The sequence below is a fragment of the Telmatherina bonti genome (genome assembly GCF_933228915.1).
Source record: "Telmatherina bonti genome assembly, chromosome: 11".
In the NCBI taxonomy this organism is placed as follows: Eukaryota; Metazoa; Chordata; class Actinopteri; order Atheriniformes; family Telmatherinidae; genus Telmatherina; species Telmatherina bonti.
This window is the reverse complement of record NC_136629.1, coordinates 36,122,483-36,147,996: the sequence shown is the minus strand read 5'-3', so window position 1 is coordinate 36,147,996 and position 25,514 is coordinate 36,122,483. Positions and strand designations below refer to the sequence as shown.

At 41.8% G+C, this 25,514-nt stretch overlaps 1 protein-coding gene across 1 annotated transcript in view; it reads left to right on the top strand.

Annotated features, from left to right (window-relative positions):
- Positions 1-25,514, top strand: part of ehbp1 (EH domain binding protein 1) — a 201,048-nt gene that overhangs the window by 168,923 nt on the left and 6,611 nt on the right. The window contains exons 21-22 of the mRNA XM_079249296.1: positions 21,574-21,673; positions 22,551-22,624. Coding sequence (XP_079105422.1) covers positions 21,574-21,673; positions 22,551-22,624 — 174 coding nt within the window. The remainder of the gene's footprint in view (positions 1-21,573; positions 21,674-22,550; positions 22,625-25,514) is intronic.

The window sequence follows — 25,514 nt, the reverse complement described above, 5'->3', positions numbered from 1 at the left end:
ACTCCGAACATTCGCACTGCATCCCCTGCGCTACATACGCGTAAAATAAATACTTTATTTTATTCTTATAAACACTGATTCGTTCATGTTTACTTATTTATTTAATCAGTCAGCTGTTTTTGACAACATTTATCTGTTTGTGTGTGTTTGTTGGTAAATTTATGCAAAAACTCCTGGAGGGATTTTCATGATGCGTTTCTGAGAACGGGTCTTGGTCTAATTTAAATTCCATTAAATGTTGGGAGTGATCCGGATCAGCATCTGGATTCAGGAATGTTGTGAAGGATTGTTCCTCATGGTGAGATGGAACCATTTTTGGTACATCTGCATAAAACTCCACAAACGTTCCGGATATTACCATCCAGACTAGTAACAATGTTCCGGATACTGCCATCCAGACTAGTAACAATGTGCCGGATACTACCATCCAGACTAGTAACAATGTTCCGGATACTGCCATCCAGACTAGTAACAATGTGCCGGATGCTACCATCCAGACTAGTAACAATGTTCCGGATACTACCATCCAGACTAGTAACAATGTTCCGGATGCTACCATCCAGATTAGTAACAATGTTCCGGATACTACCATCCAGATTAGTAACAATGTTCCGGATACTACCATCCAGACTAGTAACAGTGTTCCGGATACTACCATCCAGACTAGTAACAGTGTTCCGGATACTACCATCCAGACTAGTAACAATGTTCCGGATACTACCATCCAGACTAGTAACAATGTTCCGGATACTACCATCCAGACTAGGAGCACCGTTCCGGATACTACCATCCAGAACAGGAACAACATTCTGGATACTACCATCCAGACTAGTAACAATGTTCCGCATACTACCATCCAGAACAGGAACAATGTTCTGGATACTACCATCCAGACTAGTAACAATGTTCCGGATACTACCATCCAGAACAGGAACAACATTCTGGATACTACCATCCAGACTAGTAACAATGTTCCGGATACTGCCATCCAGACTAGTAACAATGTGCCGGATACTACCATCCAGACTAGTAACAATGTTCTGGATACTACCATCCAGACTAGTAACAATGTTCCGGATACTACCATCCAAAGAGTAACAATGTTCCGGATACTACCATCCAGAACAGGAACAACGTTCCGGATACTACCATCCAGACTAGTAACAATGTTCCGGATACTACCATCCAGACTAGGAGCACCGTTCCGGATACTACCATCCAGAACCGGAACAATGTTCTGGATACTACCATCCAAACTAGGAGCACCATTCCGGATACTACCATCCAGAACCGGAACAATGTTCCGGATACTACCATCCAGACTAGTAACAATGTTCCGGATACTACCATCCAGACTAGTAACAATGTTCCGGATACTACCATCCAGAACAGGAACAACGTTCCGGATACTACCATCCAGACTAGTAACAGTGTTCCGGATACTACCATCCAGACTAGGAGCACCGTTCCGGATACTACCATCCAGAACCGGAACAATGTTCTGGATACTACCATCCAGACTAGTAACAATGTTCCGGATACTGCCATCCAGAACAGGAACAACGTTCCGGATACTACCATCCAGACTAGTAACAGTGTTCCGGATACTACCATCCAGACTAGGAGCACCGTTCCGGATACTACCATCCAGAACCGGAACAATGTTCTGGATACTACCATCCAGACTAGTAACAATGTTCCGGATACTACCATCCAGACTAGGAGCACCGTTCCGGATACTACCATCCAGAACCGGAACAATGTTCTGGATACTGCCATCCAGACTAGTAACAATGTGCCGGATACTACCATCCAGAACAGGAACAACATTCTGGATACTACCATCCAGACTAGTAACAATGTTCCGGATGCTACCATCCAGAACAGGAACAACATTCTGGATACTACCATCCAGACTAGTAACAATGTTCCGGATACTACCATCCAGACTAGTAACAATGTTCCGGATGCTACCATCCAGACTAGTAACAATGTTCCGGATGCTACCATCCAGAACAGGAACAACATTCTGGATACTACCATCCAGACTAGTAACAATGTTCCGGATACTACCATCCAGACTAGTAACAATGTTCCGGATACTACCATCCAGACTAGTAACAATGTTCCGGATACTACCATCCAGACTAGTAACAATGTTCCGGATACTACCATCCAGACTAGTAACAATGTTCCGGATGCTACCATCCAGAACAGGAACAACATTCTGGATACTACCATCCAGACTAGTAACAATGTTCCGGATACTACCATCCAGACTAGTAACAATGTTCCGGATACTACCATCCAGACTAGTAACAATGTTCCGGATACTACCATCCAGACTAGTAACAATGTTCCGGTTACTACCATCCAGCCTAGTAACAATGTTCCGGATGCTACCATCCAGACTAGTAACAATATTCCGGATACTACCATCCAGAACAGGAACAACTATTTCATCACTGTAAGAGCACCAACATGCAACAAACACCGTTGATTCCTTATCATTAGATCTGGAATCTGAAAGTGGATCCATATAGGCTGAATGTAGGACTGGAACGTCGACAGGAATCCACCATTTGTGTAGAAATGAGCGGCTTGGTGGAGGTCTGACCTCTCACGGTGCTTTTCTAGTTTGTCCATATTTTCTGCTTCCTTTTTCTTTCTTAGTTCAGATGAAACAGAAAATCTGTGCCTGTATCTCAGATTCACCACAGAAACTTGTCCATATTTGCTTTTTATGAACCTAATCATTATTTAATTTACAAACCGTGGCTCGACCACATAATTGAATTCCAACGTTGCAGTCAATTAATCAAGTCTTTCTTATGGTAACAGATGTGACGGCACTCAACAGTCTGGGTTAATGACAGAGGTTTGGCCAGTAATTACACCATTCACGTGCTAACACAGCTGCTCGCCATGCTACCGTTGTCATCACTCCCCCATACACACTCCTTCCCATTTCCCATTGTAATGAGCACTCCAGGCTACAAATACCAACAGCTGCCCCCCTCCACTCCCCACCCAAATGCATTTCCATTTAAATATCTATTTAAACACAGCAATTTTGCATCTGTGTATTGAATCAAAGCTCAAGCTGGGGGCCGGGGGCATTAACTGCCCCGTGTTGCTGTCAGCTGTGATGTAATGCTTTCTACATTAAAAGAGGATTTATTCGTCACATTTACAAACATGTCAGGGTAGAAATCCTGTCAACACGTCCAATGCTTATTTTCCAAATGGTTACTTTTCTAAATGATTTGTTTGCAAAGGACACAGAAGTTATACTGGGACAGGAGGAGGCGGAAGATGGAGATGAAGTAGCTGTAACTGGGAGGAAGGAGGAAGGAAAGCTGAAGTTATACTGGGAGAAAATAGGAAGGAAAGCTGAAGTTATACTGGGAGAAAATAGGAAGGAAAGCTGAAGTTATACTGGGAGAAAGGAGGAAGGAAAGCTGAAGTTATACTGGGAGAAAATAGGAAGGAAAGCTGAAGTTATACTGGGAGAAAATAGGAAGGAAAGCTGAAGTTATACTGGGAGAAAGGAGGAAGGAAAGCTGAAGTTATACTGGGAGAAAATAGGAAGGAAAGCTGAAGTTATACTGGGAGAAAATAGGAAGGAAGGTTGAAGTTATACTGGGAGAAAATATGAAGGAAAGCTGAAGTTATACTGGGAGAAAATAGGAAGGAAAGCTGAAGTTATACTGGGAGAAAGGAGGAAGGAAAGCTGAAGTTATACTGGGAGAAAATAGGAAGGAAAGCTGAAGTTATACTGGGAGAAAATAGGAAGGAAGGTTGAAGTTATACTGGGAGAAAATATGAAGGAAAGCTGAAGTTATACTGGGAGAAAATAGGAAGGAAAGCTGAAGTTATACAGGGAGAAAGGAGGAAGGAAAGCTGAAGTTATACTGGGAGAAAGGAGGAAGGAAAGCTGAAGTTATACTGGGAGAAAATAGGAAGGAAAGCTGAAGTTATACTGGGAGAAAATAGGAAGGAAAGCTGAAGTTATACTGGGAGAAAATAGGAAGGAAGGTTGAAGTTATACTGGGAGAAAATAGGAAGGAAAGCTGAAGTTATACTGGGAGAAAATAGGAAGGAAAGCTGAAGTTATACTGGGAGAAAATAGGAAGGAAAGCTGAAGTTATACTGGGAGAAAATAGGAAGGAAAGCTGAAGTTATACTGGGAGAAAGGAGGAAGGAAAGCTGAAGTTATACTGGGAGAAAATAGGAAGGAAAGCTGAAGTTATACTGGGAGAAAATAGGAAGGAAAGCTGAAGTTATACTGGGAGAAAATAGGAAGGAAAGCTGAAGTTATACTGGGAGAAAATAGGAAGGAAGGTTGAAGTTATACTGGGAGAAAGGAGGAAGGAAAGCTGAAGTTATACTGGGAGAAAGGAGGAAGGAAAGCGGAAGTTATACTGGGAGAAAATAGGAAGGAAAGCTGAAGTTATACTGGGAGAAAATAGGAAGGAAAGCTGAAGTTATACTGGGAGAAAGGAGGAAGGAAAGCTGAAGTTATACTGGGAGAAAATAGGAAGGAAAGCTGAAGTTATACTGGGAGAAAATAGGAAGGAAAGCTGAAGTTATACTGGGAGAAAATAGGAAGGAAAGCTGAAGTTATACTGGGAGAAAGGAGGAAGGAAAGCTGAAGTTATACTGGGAGAAAATAGGAAGGAAAGCTGAAGTTATACTGGGAGAAAATAGGAAGGAAAGCTGAAGTTATACTGGGAGAAAATAGGAAGGAAAGCTGAAGTTATACTGGGAGAAAATAGGAAGGAAAGCTGAAGTTATACTGGGAGAAAGGAGGAAGGAAAGCTGAAGTTATACTGGGAGAAAGGAGGAAGGAAAGCTGAAGTTATACTGGGAGAAAATAGGAAGGAAAGCTGAAGTTATACTGGGAGAAAATAGGAAGGAAAGCTGAAGTTATACTGGGAGAAAGGAGGAAGGAAAGCTGAAGTTATACTGGGAGAAAGGAGGAAGGAAAGCTGAAGAACCTTCGCTGGAGATGGGAGAAGGATGACTAATGCTGTTAGCGGCGCCGTTACTGCTCCACAGATTAATTCATTAAGTAAATTCATCGTTCACCTCCCTCGGCCTCTTGTCACAAGGCGTGTAATATGACACCTCTCAAATTTGTACTAACATCTACCCCGAGGGGGGGTGGAGTCCCTCACCACCAGCACAACCAACTCTTCACACACACACACACACACACACACACACACACACCCTCCTCCCCTTGCTAATGGGGCAGGCGGAGCCACTTATGCTAAAGAGACTGCAGCTGTCTGTCAGCAGGTTGACGGGGAGGGGGGGGTTCTCCATGGGGGGTTATCTCTGCTCTGTCTGTTTTAGTGTTTTCATTCAGAAAATTCCCTGACCTGCTCTTAGTAAATAAACATAACTGCAGCGTAAGTGGTTTGACCCGTGTGTTGATCAGATCAGCTGCTGATTGATTAAACTTTAAGCTTCAGAGTTATCAATATTTTTTATTCTAATAAAAGCTGAGTTTCTACTGCTGGTTCTGAGTTACATGTAAAAGAAAAACGTAAAATTAAAGCGTTTATATATCAGCTGATCCCAAGGATTCCTGAAAAAATGTTGTTTTTTTTTAATGTTTTTTTTCTTTCCGAGTTAAAACAAGTCCAGCTACAGCTGATTTCCAGCTGCTAACAGCAGCCTGGTTAATTAGATTTCATCCAGTTAATAGAAAAACTACAGATTTCCGTCTCTTTTGTGCGAATTATCAGTAAAATCCCATAAAAACACAAATAAAGTACTTAATTTATGTGATTTTTTTTTTTTTTTTAACACTTTTATTTTTGTTCTTGCATAGATAACACACCCTGGGAGTAATACAACATCTCTAAGCAGCAAAAAACACAAATATTCTTAAAATGCTTGGTTACGTATACATCACCAGTCATCATTTGTATTTAACAGACTTGGACATTAGTTTCTCTCAGTTCTGTCTGCTTCCCCTTTCTCCTAATTTATGTGATTTTTATACGTCTTATTGGATAAAACTATATAAAAGTGACTTGTGTGGCTGCTGTTGGGTCCTTAAATCAGCTTCAGCTGTCTTCGCTGTGTGAACCTCCTGCAGACGGTGTTTCCTTGGCTCAGATCAGAATCCCTACAGATTTATACTGTTTGTGTTTGTCAAGCTGTCCAAATTAACACCGTCAGCAGGTACTAAGGTTTATATTAGCACTAAATCATCTCATGTTCCTCCACCCCTCTAAGCTCCCCAAATAGTTCACACCTCATTGTGTGTATAAACACCTACTCAGGGAACTAAACCACCTGGCTTAACCCGGTTTAGACCCACAGGCTCAGGCTTATTTTATCTGTAAGCTTCAATAGTGATTCAGCAAGTGTGTTTTTAGTTGTGTAGCTGCAGCGATGAAGGTTGCAGTTCCAGACATCTTTACTTTCAGGGGTCTTTGCTGCTTTTTCTGTCACATTAAATGCTTGTTTTCAGGTTCCTGCTTTATTTAAATCTGATCCTGACTCTGTATTCTGATTCTAAAGAGAATAATTTGACTGTGTGGAGAAGAATCGGGTTGTTCGGCTGTAATCAGAGCGTGGATTTCAGATTCGGTTGTTGCATTTGATGGAATCGAGTGTTGTGGTAAGAAGTCCGACCGAAATTAAACTTTAATCATGATAATTGCACTTGTAACTTTCCCTGAGTTGGATCCAGCTAGATGGCATCTTAGACCCCCCCACCTTTATGAGCCTCCAGCCGACTGCCGTGATGACGTAAACCCCCCCCCCCCCCCCCCACCCTCCTGCCTCGCCACACTCAAGCAGAGCAGTCAGAAGAGAAAACGAACCCAGAGCCTAACAAATACATGAAGGTTTGGTTTAACTAAATCCCACAGATAATAGCTACTGTGTCAGAGACTAAAGATAGCAGGAGGGGCGGTGGTGGCGGATGGGGGGGGGGATTACTGTGGCGTTTTGCATCAGTTGCTTTCTGCTGGGTGGCCCTGCTTGTCAAATAAAAAAGAAGAAGAAGAAGGGAGAGATGGATGGAGAAAGAGGAGGAGAGGAAAGCATTTAACGCAACACATTAAGAAGAGGAGGGCTCTTAATGCCATCAAAGCAAGGGGAGAAATCAGCCATTAATATATTCTGGCCTTCACACACACACACACACACACACACATACATACATGCATGTTGGGACACACACTGTTGTTCCGGTGTCGTCTCCATTTGTTGATTATTTCAGTAACTTCTGGTTGGCGTTAGTCCTGGGAATTCCACCAGGCTGAATGCACTGATCCCCCTCCCGTGTGTGTGTGTGTGTGTGTGTGTGTGTGCACCTCACATGGATTGTGTGTGGATTGAATTATAGCCCTGAAGTGAGGAGAAATTTTTCAGGAGGAGGAGCAGATGACTACGCTATTCATTGGCTGATAAGAACTGATGGAGAGGTTAATAAGCTACACACCCAGGTCATCACAGGCTTTTCACTGCAGAGGAGAAAGGAGGATGATGATGATGATGATGATGATGGTGATGTGTGATGGAGTTAGAAAGAGTGCTCCTCTTGAGTCTAAAAGGTCTGTCCAGCTTCTGTCTGTCACACCGAACGACAACATTTGGCGTTTTACAGACGGGAAGGTGCTGAGAAATAAAAGCAGTCTGATAAAAAAACCAGTTTAAACAAACAAAAACGAGTTTAAACATCTGACACTATGATCTCTGACTGGTTCCCCATCGTTTTAATTTAACATTTTAATCCCAGTCATTAATGCTCAGGCTCCGTTTTCACATGCATGTAATAAAAAATGTTTGTTTTTTTTTTTTACTGAACATCGTGCAGCGCGAGCAGATGTTTGTGTCACTCTCTGTACTCATATAGGATTATTTATCCTTTATAAAACTACGACGCTAAAAGGAAGGAAACAGTACAGGAAAGAAACAATAGAATTACACAAAGAAATAAAAAGCAGGACTGATGAAAATGTACTTTAGCATAAAGAAACACATCATATCCAGAAATGTTGATCCACAGGTGGGAAGATAAAAAAAAAAACTAAAAGCTGCTTCACTTCTCTGAGTTTAGTTCCTGTGAGCCCAGAATTAACACGTCTCAGGTGTCCTGAGGAGTCTGGATTCCTGCTAATATGCATGTTAATTAGAGTTTTATTTAGTCCCAAGACCATTTAGCAGGGTTTTAAACCCTCCCTTCAGAATTTGGCCTTAAGTGTCTGAGTTTGAATGTTTATTAATGAAACAGCAGCAGGATAAGCTTCAGTCTGTCACCAGCATCTCATGTTTCTTCATCAGCTGCAGCAAAGTGTCAAAGTTTTACAGTGATGAAAACTTCTGTACAGTAGAAATGATTGTAAAACATAATCTGTCAGCATTTCTCCAGTACACGCTGGGCTTCGCTGTCATTTACCAATACAGCTCAGGTTGCTTTTATGTCCCATAATTCCCCTGTGTGACCCGAGGCTACAGGCCTGCACCCCCGCTGAGCCAAAGACAAAACGTTTGAACTGAAAAACAGACTAAACTCGCATTCAGAGCTGCTGGGTACTCGCTGAAAACTGCACCCGGAACCAGAACGAAGACTAAACAACTTTTTTTTCTTTTTTTTTTAAAGTATCAGTCAGTTTGTACAAGAATTTTAATTGGTACACACACACACACACACACACATCTGATTTGTTTTGACCGTGGTGAATCCATTGACAGTGCATTCTCCTGCTCCTCGCTTTAAACCAGAATAACAGCCTTCTTAACCTTAAAACCAAGATTAAACCCTTAAAGTAATGAAGTAATAGTGACTCTCCATGTTCAGTGTTTATCATGTCAGAAAAACAGGTACACACACACACACACACACACACACACACATAAATTCTGATTAAACATTAAACAGATGTCCTGAAACACCCCTCATGGTTTCCCTTCAGCCAGGCTTGCCTGTTATCCGGTAAAGTGGTCGTCGCTCTTGGGTGCCAAGTCTTTGGGCTCTGAATCTCACTTCTCTTGCTGTAAAGGATGGATGAGTTTGATGTAAATATACGGTGACTTTGTTGTTAAACCACATACCGAGAAGAAAGAACACAAGCTCCTGCATGTCCACCATTTCCCTTCATTTGTCAGGTTCTTCTTCGTTAACCGAAGTACTCCCTTGTGATTGGTCAGCTTGTAATTACGTGTTTCCAGATTCATGGAACTTCTTGCTGAATTTCTGCGATAACTGCGGAAGGAAAACTCCAACGCGACGCTGTAACCGTACGCTCAAAGTTTTACCAGCATCAGCTGGGCCAGCTTTCATACGCAGATGCTGTTCGAGTATAAATCCAGCTGATGGCTCTTTTCAGCAGAGATCTGGACTTACCGGACCAAACTGCTCAAACCGCCGGACTTCTCGCAGTAAAATAGGCTGTAATGTGCATTTTTTTATAAATATTGTGAGGAAATGGGGACAAAGAAGAACTTCTATAGCAGGTGACCAGTATCTGAGGCTGCATTCACATCAGGACCGTCTGCTAGACTCGGTCCGGTTGGGGACTCGGCTTGGTTGTAGGGGGGTGTATCCATGCGGAACGAGATCGTGTTCACGCTGCACTTTGGTCAAACCAGTAGAATAATATATCCCCATTCCCACCAGAGGTGGCGCTGCACTGGTATTTAGCTGAAGGAAAAGACCGACATGAAGAAGAAGAAAACTGTTTCCTCCACCTGCCAGTTAAACATCGAGACCAAACTATGGCTGTTTTGGGTTTTTATTGTGTCTTATGCAAGTATACTGCAGAAATCCACTGCAACAATGGAGGCAGTATGAACACCAGATGAGGCAGACGACTCTTAACGCCATTGCTATGGATTTACCCACAATGCAATGCCTTCCTGTATTCGGTCCGCTTGAAACGGACCGAGACCTGCGTTTGTAGGCAGACCGAGTCCGTTTCTTTGGTCCGAATCAGAATTCGTTTGGTGCGTTCACATTTCCCCAAACAAAGCGACTTTCCGAGCAAACGGACTCGGATTCGGATCAAAAAGGCCGGTGTGAACGTCTCCTGAAAACGCTGTGCTTCAGAAATGGGGGAAAAAATCCACAAAGAGCAAAACATGACCTTAAAGACGCATCCGGACCTTCTGTTAAGTCTCATCTGGCAGTCAAGAAACCGTAAAGGAGGAGAAAAAGGGAGAAAAGGCTGAAAAACATCATTTTATATCTTTTAGAACCGATTAAAAGACACTGAAATCTCCAAAGAGCAGCTTTGGAAAGTCTTTCAGGAAGCCAGGAGAACCGTTCCTACTTGAAGAAATGACCGGAAAGCTTATCTAAGAACATTTGAACGAGTGTTTGTCCCAAATATTCCAAGCTTGGTCGTTTGCTCCAGTGACGTATGAACAGAACTAAACATCTGCAGACATTTCCTGCAGTTTTCACACAGTAAACTGCTTCAGAGCTGATCCCCGACACGCCAGCCGCAGCAGAGAGACATTAAACCAGCTTTACTTGCCAAGGACGCTTTCCCACTGATCATCACCGCTGGTGTTGAGCTTGCTGATGGAAGAATCTCCACCACTTTGTGTTGTTGAGCTAATAGAAGTCATCCTCAAAGGACCGAGCAAAAGCTCTTATTCTGAAAAGAGGAAAAAAAAAACCCTCCAAACAGGACCTTAGCATGGGGTCTCTCCTCTCTTCTCTACCCTCTCATACCTCCTCTTGTCCCAGAGGTAATAGTGAGGCGCCAGGCGCCTTTCCTTCTCACCCACTCACCTTAATAATAAAAGAGAGCCCCCTGTGGAAAGGAGCTAGCAGGAGCTGGTGAAGATCACGCTGGTAATAGGATGATGCCTTTTTGCCTTTTGTCATGAGATTATGAACGGGGATAGCCTCTCCTCTCTGCTCCTCCACTTCTCTTTACTCTTCCCACACACAGCTCCAGACGTCCTGGAGGGCCCTGTCGACTTGGAGTGGAGACAGGCGTAACCGAGGCTTTGTTGCTCTGCTTGTATGGTAAAAGGCTCGCTAATGAAATACCTTTTAGGGGGTATCGGCAGGTGAGCTCCCCAATCAGGCATTTCAGCAAAAACACACACAGACGTACGTACGCTCACATATTCCCCATCGCCTTCTCTGCCCCCTCTCGCTATATTAATTACCTGAAGTACTCTGCCCTTCCTTAAAAAAAAAAAAAGCTCTTGATTCTGCCGCTCTTCATCCAAAACGACAGCTAGCCGAAAGTGGGGGTGCAGCAGAAAGAAATGATAATAGTGGTAATGAACACGGGTGACAATAATGAGAAAGGTAATTGAGAAATGGTGTATAGCCTCAGATTTTCCTTTTCCAGCCCCAAGCTAAGTGGGGCAGGTTGAAAACCATCTTATTTGGAGCTGTGTTAAATGGTTTGTAGTGTTGGAGAGAGAGAGAGAGCGAGCGAGCGAGAGGGTTGCTACGGCTAAAGCAAGCCGACAGCCGTAGAGCGACGATACAGAGGCCTGATGTCTGAGGGAGTGTTTCGAGCCTCTGCTGACTTCAGACTCATTTCTTTTCATAACATGGTGCTTTTATTAAAGACTCGACTGCAGGTTTTTTTTTCCAAAGCTCTTTATTTCCGTGTTGCAGGCTCGTACACACACACACACACACACACACACACACACACACAGCATCTCGGCGTGTAATTACGATGGTTTATTTTCTACGTTTTCAGACTCTCCTTGGCTTTTCTCTGGCTGGCGTTTCTGTTTTTCTCCTGGCCTCCTCACTGCGATAGAGACAGGGCGGTCTGGGCTTGAACAGACAGAAGCTGCCTCCACTAGCCCATAGTCTGCCACTCTCTGATAATGTTTATTGATTTGTAGCAAAAACACAATTTGATGGAGCGGTGTGGGGGGGGGGGGTAGAGGGGAGGCGAGTGGTGGATGTGTGATTGTTACAGCTTGGCTGGTTCTGTTAGACAAATAGAAAAATCCTCCAGGAGTCAGAGTGGTGTGTTTGCTGTCTTCAAGTCCAATCAGGTTGTTTTTATTTCTCTTTTTTTTTCTTTATGCAACATTAGAAAATGAAATGATGGAGTTTAAAACAATCGTACGTTTAAATGAAGAAAAGTAGAGAAAATGACCTCAGTGTCTCGTGTAAATACACACTTAATCCTTTTGTTTAAGCAAGAGTAGATTTGTGTGTGTTTGCTGTGTGTGTGTGTGTGTGTGTGTGTGTGTGTGTGTGTGTGCGCGCTTCTCTTGCTGTGGGACAATCTGTAGGAAAGTGTTGATCATCACAGCTGCTGAAACTCAACAGTTGTTATTTTCAGCCATGATTATCAGTCGATAGAGAGATATTGGTTGCCAAGACGGCAGCATTGCCACGGTTACGTCATGTTTTTTAATTTGGATTTAATTATTGCGAAATAATTCCCAATTAAGTGCTAGATAGAAAACTTTATTCACCTTTAATAATTCTCCTTTAGATCTGGGTGTTGGAAAAGGGTTCTGATTGGACAGGTGGTGCACATGACGCACCTGGTAATGAGCATGTGCAGAACAACTGGAATCAACTTGGAGAACGTTCACATGATAATTCAGATTTAAAATGGAATAAACCAGCCACCTATTTAAGAATTAAGTTTAATTCCGAATTGTCATTTTAATTCGGAATTAGGAATTTTTTATTTTTATGTATTTATTTAACCTTTATTTCAGCAGGAAAGTCCCATTGAGGTTAAGAACCTCTTTCTCCAGAGAGTCCCGGCTAAGAGGCAGCAAGAGTTACAGGCAATTTACATGTTACCACTTAAACAGAACAAATAATTAAAAGCAAATACAACTAAAGGAGGACATCTCAAAATCTCTCACTCTGGACTAAAAACCGTTAGAAATAAGAAATAAGTTAAGACAAATAAGACAAACGAGCAGTAATCCTCAACTCTTGTATAGTTTCTATCTTCCACAGCCCAAGTCTGTTTTGCTGTCGTCATGTTTTAGGAGTTCCCTGGAACGATTGGCATCACGAAACCTGGTTCAAGGATGCACGAAGACGATGTCGACCGCAAGAATGATCCAAACGAGCGCGCGCAGTCAAATTTAGCTTCTTGTCTGATCCTGAAAAGTTTTAGACCAACCCTCTTCATCTGATCAGCTGACATGTTGACATGACTAAGGTTCTCCATGCAAACGTTGCAACATGTGAACTGCGACATTTCTGGCTCGGATCATCTGCGTCGTTAAACTTCATTGTCAAGTTTTACATTCAGTCGTCCTGAAATTTATGCACAAAATAAAGTCGCCAAATAACTGGAGACTGAAAAAGTGATAAATAAGAAATAGCTAAATTATAATTATAAATTAGACAGGACAAAAAAACTAACTGTCCTGAACGATGTAGCGCATTATTCCTGCCTGCAGGTGCAGAAGTCAGAATAAATCACAGAAAACACCTGATGTGATCAAAGGATTGCACATCAAAATATTAGTATACAGGTGACATAAATTATTTTAATCATAATTGTTTTTAATTATATTAAACCATAATTTAAAAGCAGTGTCATGATTTTCATCATTTGCTTTTCATGACTTTAGTTAATTTCTACTTATTTCAGTGACAGCTGTTTTTTTTTTTCTTCTTCTTCTTTTAATCAGAGGGTATGAATATGTTTGGACAAACTTCCAGCTGTTGTTACTGATGTTTGTAGATGTAAATAAACCAGCTTACAGAAACTTTTTTTTAGTTGGTATAAAAATTACGTAAAGGAAATGAAGTTACCAATGTCTCAGGTGTATTGAATATTTCAAGTAAATGTGAGGCTGAACAATGAAGTGTCACATGAACATGATCCCTAACAGGGCAGCCATTTCTTGCATTGAGTGAATAAATAAAAGGATGATAAAGACCAACCAGTGTACTCGATTTACTCAAATTCAAATTCACTTTATTTATCCGTTAGGAACTTTATTTTGAAAGGTGACGGTGCTTCAGACAATAAAACCATTAAAACATCTATAACACGTCCATTCATGCTGTTCAGGTAATAAAAACATCAAAACATCTATAACGCGTCCATTCATGATGTTCAGGTAATATAAACAGATGCAATAAAAACATTAAAACATCTATAACGCGTCCATTCATGCTGTTCAGACACAATAAAACCATTAAAACATCTATAACACATCCATTCATGCTGTTCAGACTCAATAAAACCATTAAAACATCTATAACACGTCCATTCATGCTGTTCAGACTCAATAAAACCATTAAAACATCTATAACACATCCATTCATGCTGTTCAGACACAATAAAACCATTAAAACATCTATAACACGTCCATTCATGCTGTTCAGACACAATAAAACCATTAAAACATCTATAACACATCCATTCATGCTCTTCAGACACAATAAAACCATTAAAACATCTATAACACATCCATTCATGCTGTTCAGACACAATAAAACCATTAAAACATCTATAACACATCCATTCATGCTGTTCAGACACAATAAAACCATTAAAACATCTATAACACGTCCATTCATGCTGTTCAGACACAATAAAACCATTAAAACATCTATAACACATCCATTCATGCTGTTCAGACTCAATAAAACCATTAAAACATCTATAACACATCCATTCATGCTGTTCAGACACAATAAAACCATTAAAACATCTATAACACGTCCATTCATGCTGTTCAGACACAATAAAACCATTAAAACATCTATAACACGTCCATTCATGCTGTTCAGACTCAATAAAACCATTAAAACATCTATCACACGTCCATTCATGCTGTTCAGACACAATAAAACCATTAAAACATCTATAACACATCCATTCATGCTGTTCAGACACAAAGAAAAGATTAAAACATCTATAACACGTCCATTCATGCTGTTCAGACACAATAAAACCATTAAAACATCTATAACACATCCATTCATGCTGTTCAGACTCAATAAAACCATTAAAACATCTATAACACGTCCATTCATGCTGTTCAGACTCAATAAAACCATTAAAACATCTATAACACGTCCATTCATGCTGTTCAGACTCAATAAAACCATTAAAACATCTATAACATCCATTCATGCTGTTCAGACTCAATAAAACTATTAAAACATCTATAACACGTCCATTCATGCTGCTCAGACGCAATAAAAACATGAAAACATCTATAACACATCCATTCATGCGGTTCAGGTAATAAAAACATTAAAACATCTATAACTGGTCCATTCATGCTGTTCAGGTAATAAAAACAGATGCAATAAAACCATTAAAACATCTATAACACGTCCATTCATGCTGTTCAGACACAATAAAACCATTAAAACATCTATAACACATCCATTCATGCTGTTCAAGTAATAAAAACATTAAAACATCTTCAACACGTCCATTCATGCTGTTCAGGTAATAAAAACATTAAAACATCTTCAACACGTCCATTCATGCTGTTCAGGTAATAAAAACATTAAAACATCTTCAACACGTCCATTCATGCTGTTCAGGTAATAAAAACATTAAAACATCTTCAACACGTCCATTCATGCTGTTCAGGTAATAAAAACATTAAAACATCTTCAACACGTCCATTCATGCTGTTCAGGTAATAAAAACATTAAAACATCTATAACTGGTCCATTCATGCTGTTCAGACACAATAAAACTATTAAAACATCAAAATAAGAAATGGTTAGAAATGATCTTTTTTCTTCTTGTTTCCTGCTAAATTTTGCCCACATTTTTTTTCCTTCATTTTCTACTTTTCTATATCAAACTTGATCTTAAGAATAGTCTATGTGGAACTTTTCTCGTGTTATAACTCATCATTAAAAAGTTCTTGTTTGCCTGATTCCATCTGATTCACTGACATTAAACCTTTATTTAACCAGAGAAATCATGAGCAAATAATTCTTCTCTGGAGAAGACTTGATCACATCGCATCAAGGATTAAACAGCGTTCGGAAGTAAAGACAGGATCCTTTCTTAAAAACTCATTTAAAACACCTCATACGGGTACAATAAACATGGTAAGTTACAAACATATGAAATAGCAAAGAGCTCCAAGCAACCAGATGTGCTGTTTATGCACTAAAACATTTTTAAAAAATTACTGGCAGAAAAATGAGCCTTAAGGATTAAATGTGGTTAAACTGGAAATAAATAATCACACATCCCCTGCAATAATAATAGAAATGAACTGATTTAACCTGTTTCCTCCCACCTCTCATGTCTCCACTACCTCCACCTCCTTTGTGAGTTGCAAAGCAAGCAGTGGTTGACAAATGACACCAGTGGAAAAGGCAGTCATTGTGCCACAGTGTGAGAGAAGTTTTCTTTTATTCCCCCCTCCCTTTCGTTTTTTTTCCCCCGTATTTTACTTTTCTCCTTTTTTTCCGTCTGGGGGGAGGAAGGGGGACGAGGTGAGAGCGTGAATCGGGCAATGTGCTCCATTCAGCAGACATTATACACAGATTCAATAAAAGCAGGAATCTGCGACCATTGTGCCATTGATGACGACTAAAAAGGCCTCGTCCAAGACTCCCTGGACAAAAAAAAAGCCCTCAGCAGCACTTCAGGAGAGAGCTGCAGAGCGCAGGAGGAACCAGGAGTAATGTAGACAAACCAGTTTTATTATTACACAAATAACGTTGTGAATCGTTGCTTTGATCCGAACTTTTAACAGGTGGAAAAAGTGACGAATAAAGCTGGTAAATCTGACTTATTTTCACTAGAAATCTCCAGATTTAAAGGTTTTAATGACCTACTTTCTGGTAAATCTGACTTATTTTCACTAGAAATCTCCAGATTTAAAGGTTTTAATGACCTACTTTCTGGTAAATCTGACTTATTTTCACTAGAAATCTCCAGATTTAAAGGTTTTAATGACCTACTTTCTGGTAAATCTGACTTATTTTCACTAGAAATCTCCAGATTTAAAGGTTTTAATGACTTTCTGATAAATCTGACTTACTTTCACTAGAAATCTCCAGATTTAAAGGTTTTAATGACTTATTTTTATGGCCGAAGTTGAATCTGAGAGTCTTTCTGTTCTTTAACAAGATGCTCATCGAGCCTTCAGCGGGCTGCTTACACCCCCCCTCCTCTCTGATTAGGCCGGCCCCCGTCATGCATATTCACATCGCTGCAGTGACAGCCTTTTAACAAGCTCTTACCTAATCACAGGAAACAATGTTCATCCTGTTCTTTTTTTACTCCTCCCTTCCCTTCATGTGTCTGTAGCTTTCATCTTAGCTGATCCCCGCTGGTACCGGACGGGCCGTCGCATGAAGGACATGTTTGGAGAGACACAAGTGCAGCTCGGCCCTTTAAATAAACCGCAAAGTGACTTGAGCAGAGAAAGTTGGGCCGTATCTCCTCCCTTTTTTCCTCCTCTTCCTCCTCCTCCTCCCCGCCTTTATTCATGTCCGATAGACAAATTGGATTAGCAGCTATTGGATTAAAAAGACAAAATGGTGGGATAAGAAATGAGATGAACGTGCTGTGATCACAGCTTTTAATGCGTTTCTCTTTCTGTTCCATTCATTTCCTTTTGTTATCCGCCATCACTCCTTCGAGCCTCAGAGAGGAGACGGACGAAGCTGCTCCGCTTCATCCAGCTACTGTAACTCCTCTGTTTAAACAAAGGCTGCTTGATGACTAAAAGATCATGTTGAAATGTGACTGATCTCTAGAAGATGCTCAACTTTCTAAACTAACATGTCGGATCTGTTAACCTGCAGTGTTTATACATCCTAAAATATTAAAGGCTTGATTAATATTCATGAAGTAAACGTCTGTGTTCAGTGAGATCTCTTTTGGAAGCAGCAGCAGCCGCAGTTTGACCACCTCAGGGTGGGTTTCATTATTCCTATCTACACTGAAGGGAACAGTGGCCCAGATGGCTATCTTAATCTTATTTGGCTACAGAAGCTCGCTCCGGTTTTTCCCCCTTTCTTTCTTTAATTCTCTCCTTTACTATCTCTCCTTTGGATTCACGCAAACCCTCGCTGACCTGCTCTGACCAGCCGCCTTCTTTATGCCGTAAGGATCTCCCTTCGCTTGTCGCTGTTATTGTGTCCTGGTTGTGTTCATGTGTGAGACGGAGTGAAACAAGAGAAGACGGAGACAAGCAATCAGATAGAGGGCTGGTTGGAATATGTCTATCAGTTGTATCTTACCTGTGTGTGTGTGTGAGCTGATGGTATCGCCTGTTTCTCACCACCGCGGCCACATTGATAGCTGAGGTAACACTAAACATGATATTAATGACGATAAAGTTTCCCGTAGGTGAGGAAACCCCATGTATCTCCATCAGGCATATTTCGCTTACCCTTTGATGTCCTGATCAAACATGGCATCGGTGCCAGATCTGCTGCTTCGGCCTCAGCAGAGTTTGGCCTGCTTTCGCTGCGTGTTGAACATTGAGAAGTGGCGTGTAAGGCGAGCAGCAAGACCCAGAACGCAACCTGCCAAACTGCCAGATGCTTTGATCCAAGATGGCCCCCCGAGAGCCAGCATGGCTCCACAGCCTCTCAGAGCCAAGGCTGGGTTCACAGACACAGTATCAGAGCCGCTTGCCAGGGATATTTACACCATTTGTCTTCACACAGCATTTTTTCCCCTTCTTCTGTTGCTGCTTCGAACATATGGAAACCCTCATTACAGTTTCAGCTGGAACTAAACCTGCAGCTTGCGTTAGCGCTTCAGCTACTAGACCACAAACTGCTGCTACAGGTTAGCTAACTAGCATTTAGCAGTTAGCTAAACTGTATTGCTGCAATTATTGTAATTAGCTAAACTATACAAATCTATTTAAGAACCTGGAACTCAGACTCTTTCAATAATTAAACTAACTAGCTTTTAGCAATTGGCTAAACTGTAAAAATCTATTTAAGAACCTGGAACTCAAACTCTTTCAATAATTAAACTAACTAGCTTTTAGCAATTGACTAAATTGTAAAAATCTATTTAAGAACCTGGAACTCAAACTCTTTCAATAATTAAGCTAACTAGCAGTTAGCTAAACTTTACAAATCAATTTAAGAACCTGGAACTCAAACTCTTTCAATAATTAAGCTAACTAGCTTTTAGCAATTAGCTAAACTGTAAAAATCTATTGAAGAACCTGGAACTCTTTCAAGCATTTAGGTTAATTTAAAAAGTTTTAGTTCCAGGTTCTTAAAAAGATTGTTTCTCATTTAAAGTTTGCACTGAGAAAAAGTAGCAACTAGTATTCTTCCCATTTTTTATTTTATTTTCATGCAACAAGTATGGAACAAGTTTAGTTGTTTTTTGCGTCTTTTTTATATCAAATAGTTAACAGTAATGATGTAGTACTAATAGTTAAATCAGTAATGTGGGAGCAAACTTTAGGTTTTACACATCCAAATAGAGGGATAGAGATGGCTCAGGCAGGTTTATTTCCACAAATATCAATAAAACCCATGACTGTCTTTTTTTATTCTAGCAAACTGAGGAACAAGCTGTAAAAGGGTTCGTTTGAATAGATAAGTCGAGCGTGAGTTCATCTCTTATTTCTCTGTAAATGCTGTAATAATGACCTATTAGTAAACTTGTTCACATCAGTTTGACACAAAAAATATCTTAATTCCTTTAATACTTTTTATTGTGTAATTATATGGACGCAAAAAAAGTTCCTTCTCTTTGTAGAACGCATCGATCTCTTTAAGATTCAGGTGGCATCTGGAGGTCAGAGTTCAGCTCTGGAGAGTCTGACTGAAGGGAGGATGCTGAGCAGCTGTCGAGTCCCAAAACCACTTTTCTTCTTTCTGTCCCTGTCACTCCTCACCCCTTTCTCCTTCTTGTTACCCTTTCTTCACCTCCTTTTCTCCCCCCACCTCGTCTCCTTTATCTTACCTTTCCTCTGACCTCCCTGCCTTCCTCCTCCTCGCCTCCTTCCCTCTCCCTCCCCTCCACCCTTTCATGAAATGCTGCTGCTGGCTGGCTAACGGTGGGGGATATAGCTTTATAATCCCTCCTCGTCTTCCAACCCGCCTCGCCACAATGTCACAGGAGCTTAATATTTGCCATTATTATTTGCTTGTTTTATTTGACTCGGAGGCAGCACAATGACCTGTCAGCACAGGCTTTATCCCTCCTCCGAGTGTCGTCCATTTCAAAGTTGACTACAGTAATCCACGAGCCCCCGATTCTGCTAAATCCCGAAGCTTCCTTTCATTCGCTTTTTCTTTCCTCTCAACCCCTCCCTCCACCACCAGCCCCCCTCGCTTCCACCTCTTAAATGAAATTACATACATCTGCTGGCTCAGAGTATCACAAATGTCCACACACTCACCGGTGTCCACACACATCCACGCGCCTGCCTTTTGTCATCAGTGACGCGGTGAACCAACATTCGCTCTGCTCTGCATGTGTGTTGATTCCTCAGATTACTTTCTGATAAATCACTCATTTGTTCACAGATTGTCGTCATATTCAGGTTTCTTTTATCCTGAATATTTCCAAGTTAAATCATTTTGACTTTGAAATCATCTCTGGTTTGATTCAACAAGTCTGTTAAATTCTGTGAGGATGCTTGTCGTAGTTTCCCAGCTACTGAACCGTCCTCTAAATAAAGGCAACGAGAAACAGCGAGAGATAATAACTTAAGCCCCCAAAACAACCCTGCATCTCTGTTTCTTCTCTTCAGACGTACCGAGTGTCGGATTAAAGATGCTGTCGCCGGTTAACTGACCTCAAGTGCCGCAGAGCTCTTGTGCCAAATCTGCACGAACACGGAGCTGCCATGATCTGTCCACAGAGGAATTCATTCATGCACAAAACGCCCCGCTTTCAAGATTCTAATCTGATGCATGTTTGATTAAAGACAAACATACATATAAAAATGGCATTTTAGCTTTTACAGACAGTTTTATGATGAATTTTAATGTTATTTTTCCTTATAAACCAGATAAATTAGTAAATTCTGAGATTTAAAATTGATTTTTGTTTTGGTTTTAATGAGGAATTTCTCAACTCTGATTCAGTCATCTGAACCGGATCTTATTCATGTGAACAGTTCTGAGCCGTTTAGTTACAGATGAAAAATCAGTTTTTATAAAACCTCCTGATCGTTGCATTCATTGGTTTCTGGTCGGGTTCAGCTGCGTGCGTCCCGTCGTACCGTTGAAGTTACGGCGCGGAGCTCCAGCCCCAGGTTTGCATCTCAGCCTTGCTAGCTCTGCGTGTTGGACAGGTATTACACTAAGCAGCAGACTACCAGACACTCTTTTTTTCTGTCTGAGGCCTGCTGAGTGATTGGTGGGATACGTATTGCCCTACAGTGAGAGGCTCCACTGTGTAAAGGTGCACGGCGGTAATCGCTGCGCTAATCCCGCCCCAGTTGAAGCCATATTGACGTTGTGAAGACAAGCCGTGAAGTATGTGGATGTTTACACAAAGACCACGGCAGAGGGGTGTATTTACACACACACACACACATCATGTGGACGTGCTGACTCTGCAGTCACGCTGTCGTCTCTCATGCCAACGGTCCACATTGACTCATTTTAACGCGGCACGCTATTGAAGATGGTTTTTTTTCCCTTTCCAGGCAACAACAAGGAGGAGGAGGAGGCCATGATGCAGGAGTGGTTCATGCTGGTCAACAAGAAGAACGCCCTCATCAGGAGACAGAACCAGCTCTCTCTGCTGTACGTACCGTCTTCCTCTCTTCGCCTTCACCATGTCGTTAGCTTCTGCTAACACCTTCTTGTGTTTGTGAGACGCTAAAAACCTGGAAAACGTCTCTTCAGTCCCGAAGCGTCGGGTCAAACGGGTTCTCGCCACTCCATTCACCCCCTCTGTCTATACGCCCATTGATTTACATGTGGAGGGGATATGAAATCAATAGAAACGTGACGACGGCTACTCTATCTCTAGTCTCTTTGTAGGCGGTCAGCTGCGACAGGTGGAGACACACACACTCTCACACACACACACACACAGCCTTTTTCTTCATTTGCGGCTGTCGGGATTTCAAAGCACACGAGTGGAGGAGAGATTGAAGTATTCATAATCACATTATATCGTGGGAAAGGGGAGGCTTTTAAAGTGGCCAATTGACAGAAGGGCTGATTATTAGCCCTTTCTGTTCTCTCTTTGTGGCAGCGAGGAGAAAAGGCGCCTGTGAAGGACAAATTCTATTAGAGACCAAATTAGTTCATTTTTTAATATGGCTGAAAGAGGAAAGGATTCAATTTGCGCCGCGTACATGCACACAAATCTCCCCGAACACGCATGGCCACAGTTATTCCCTTTGAATGCGTTTTCACCTTCCTTTGAAAATCCTTTTTCTGTCCTCACGCACAAACACACACACACACACACAAACACACACACACGTTCAGTCCGGGCTGTGTGAGCGCACTATGAGTATCAGTTATGTGCAGTAGATTAATGCGAAGCCGGAGAAGGTTCCGGCGAGTGGCTGAATCGATGTTTATTGCAGGTTTCTTTAAGTACTTAATGATTTAGTCATTAACATATTGATGAACTTTGCTGTGTGTGTTTTCCTCTAACTTGCCACAGGGAGAAGGAGCACGATCTGGAGAGACGATTTGAACTGCTGAACAGAGAGCTGAGAGCCATGCTGGCTATCGAAGGTGAGTCTCCGTGCAGCTTGACGTCACCGGTCACACTAACATCCCTTCTCGTTTTGCTGTTTTAGTGGATGTTTCGCCACTAGATGAATATTTTAGGAGCCAGAAATGGCTGCTGGGAGCAAAAGCAACATCTGTGCAGCTGCGGTGGGTCTGCTGGCTGCTGATCAGCCTCCATCCAGGGCCTGAAGCAGGATGATTTGAATTCTGCGTCCGCTTCTTGATGAGGATTAAGATGCGAGGGATTTCGCTCCCCGATACGTGATCAATGCTATCTGTTTCCCAGCCAGACGCGACTGGCCGAAGCCGGATTTGAAATGTAGCCACAGCGGCGTTAAGAAGGTTTGTGAAGTTAAAAAAATAAAAACACACCAGCGGTTTTATTATCGAAAGCTTGTTAATGACGCGGCAGCCGGGAAAGCAGCCATTGTGTCATATCAAAGATGGGGGGGGGGGGTTAATCCCCTTCGACTACGTCCTTCTTGGCAAAATGAACCTTTTGCCAATCAATGCTAATTGATTTTGCTATTCGACATTGACGACCGCCGCCTCCTTCTCACAGACCCTCCTTTTCCTCGGACAGCCGTCGTCATTTCACCTGATAAGCTACCTGCTCCATCATAAATCGATTGTAATTAGCGAGAAGGTGTGCCGAGCAGAGCGGGGGTCGATGAGGAGGTTGGGGGGGACTTCCTGTTTCCTCTGGTAACATCAATCAGAAGCCTTTTAATTTGTCTCTTCATGTGTTTTCAGTTTTCTCTCTGATCTGTTTAAATGTTCATTTTTCTCTGTGTGTGTGTGTGTGTGTGTGTGTGTGTGTGTGTGTGTGTGTGTGTGTGAACACACCTTGGATTTATTTGATGTGTCTGCCTGCTAACCTGCACGTGTGTGTGTGAGAGAGAGCAGAGATAGTGTGTGAGCCGAGGTGGTGTGTGTCGTGTCACTGCGGTCCTCTCTGCCTTCATGTGGACTTGTTGGGTTTGCAGCTGACTAACTTATCAGTCGGCCTTATTTTCCTCCCTCAGGGAGGCACTTAACATTCACAGCCTCTTCCTTTCTGTAGCCGCCACAGATAGTTCTGAGCTGCTGGGAGGAGCGCTGCCGGTGTGTGTGTATGTGTGTGTGTGTTTACATCTCATAGGTGTGTTTGTGTGTCCACCTGTGTGTTAGTTTTTTTCTGTGTGTGTGTGTGTGTGCGTGAGCACACAGGTGTGTAGCCTCCATTTGGTGCTTGGGCAGGTCTATTGAGCGATGGTCGGGAGTGCGAGTAATTGCTGATTTGGTTGGTCAGTCAATGACACAGACACACAAAGATGAGAGAAAAAACTCACATCACTGTGATTCAACTGCCCTGAGAGAGACACACACACACACTGCTGGGAAAAATATATACCTGCAGTCAGTCAAACACTCCTCTTCATCTGTCCTTTCAGTCAACCTGCAGTCACACACACACTGTCCAGGTCAACATGCTGCAAAGCTGAAGACAAGAAATCTGTCAGAAAACGTGTGAAAAGTTTCTGATTTACGCCAGAAGTTAAAACAAACGCAGCGTTAGCCTGACCAACATCTGTAGAGTCCACTTTCTGCAGGTTTTCTGACCGTTATGTGTTTCAGTAACTCGTCTCCGCTCTCACTAGCCTGACTTTTTATGAAATGAAATAAAAAATACTTTATTAATCCCCAAAGGGAAATTCAATGTTGTAGTAAATAATAGTTAACTTGAGGAGGTCTTGTTATCAAACTTGTTCCCAAACAGGTGAGTCTGAGATCTTTCCCTTTGTGACCTCGCAGGAAGAAATATCAGGTTGATTAGGTTTTACTATTAAAAAAAATGGGCGGAGCCTCTGTGACGTCACCCATAAGTTTCTGAAGAGCTGAATTGAAGCTCGGTGGACGGTTCCTACCATCACCATCTTGGCAGGGGCATGCGTGTCGTCTCACCTGGAAAATACAAATATGGGCAACGAGGTGGAGCTGAGAGGGGGGCTGTGAGCGTCATGGTGGATGATTGACATCGAGCAAACTCTGAGCTTTCTGTAGCTAAGAGCTAACCGAGCTAACCCGGAGATAACAGGAGCTAACCAGCTAACGGAGGTAAGCGGGCTAAAGCTAAGTCACGTTGTTAAGCGGCTAAAAACCACGGTTGTTCTACGTTCTTCTGACTTGAAGTGGGAGATTGGATACCTGTCAATCAAAGGACACGCCCCTAAATATGCCAAACTTCGAGATTAAATTACTTTGAAATGGGCGAGTTAGAAAAAAATCCCCTGCCCCCACAGTTGTCATGAAGGTAAACCTGACCTATTAAACCTAAAATGGAGTTTTGTACCAGGCTGTAAACATGTTTATTTCTGCTGTAAACATGTTTATTTCTGCTGTAAAATTGGTCTTTTTAACATGGGAGTCTATGGGGATTTGTTTTGTTTTGCAGCCCCTAGTGGATGAAGGGGGAACTGCAGTTTTATGCACTTCCACATCAGCTTCACTTTTAACCGCTGGAGGTTGCTGCTCAGGTTTTACACAATTCTAGGTGTAATGAAACGCAGGTACAGTTTTTGAGACATTTGGCGTCAATTTATGGTAAAAAAATTTGCTCAAAATCTTCTTGAACACAATCCAATGATTCTTTCCCTTTATGGCCATCAGAAATTAAAAAGATTCCACTATAAAGTATTAAAAGATAGTTTTACATTGTTGCTGTTAAAGAGGCAACTTTAAAACAAAAACAGCATTTCTAACCATTTATGTGTGTTTAGTCTTTAAGGATTGAATTGAACTTGGTAGAAAAGTTAAACGATAAATAGAAAGTTAAAAGTGAATTCAGCCGAGCTAACATGGTTAACACATGATTTCCCTCAGAGAGCTAAAAGCCAAAGAATGTCTTGAATTT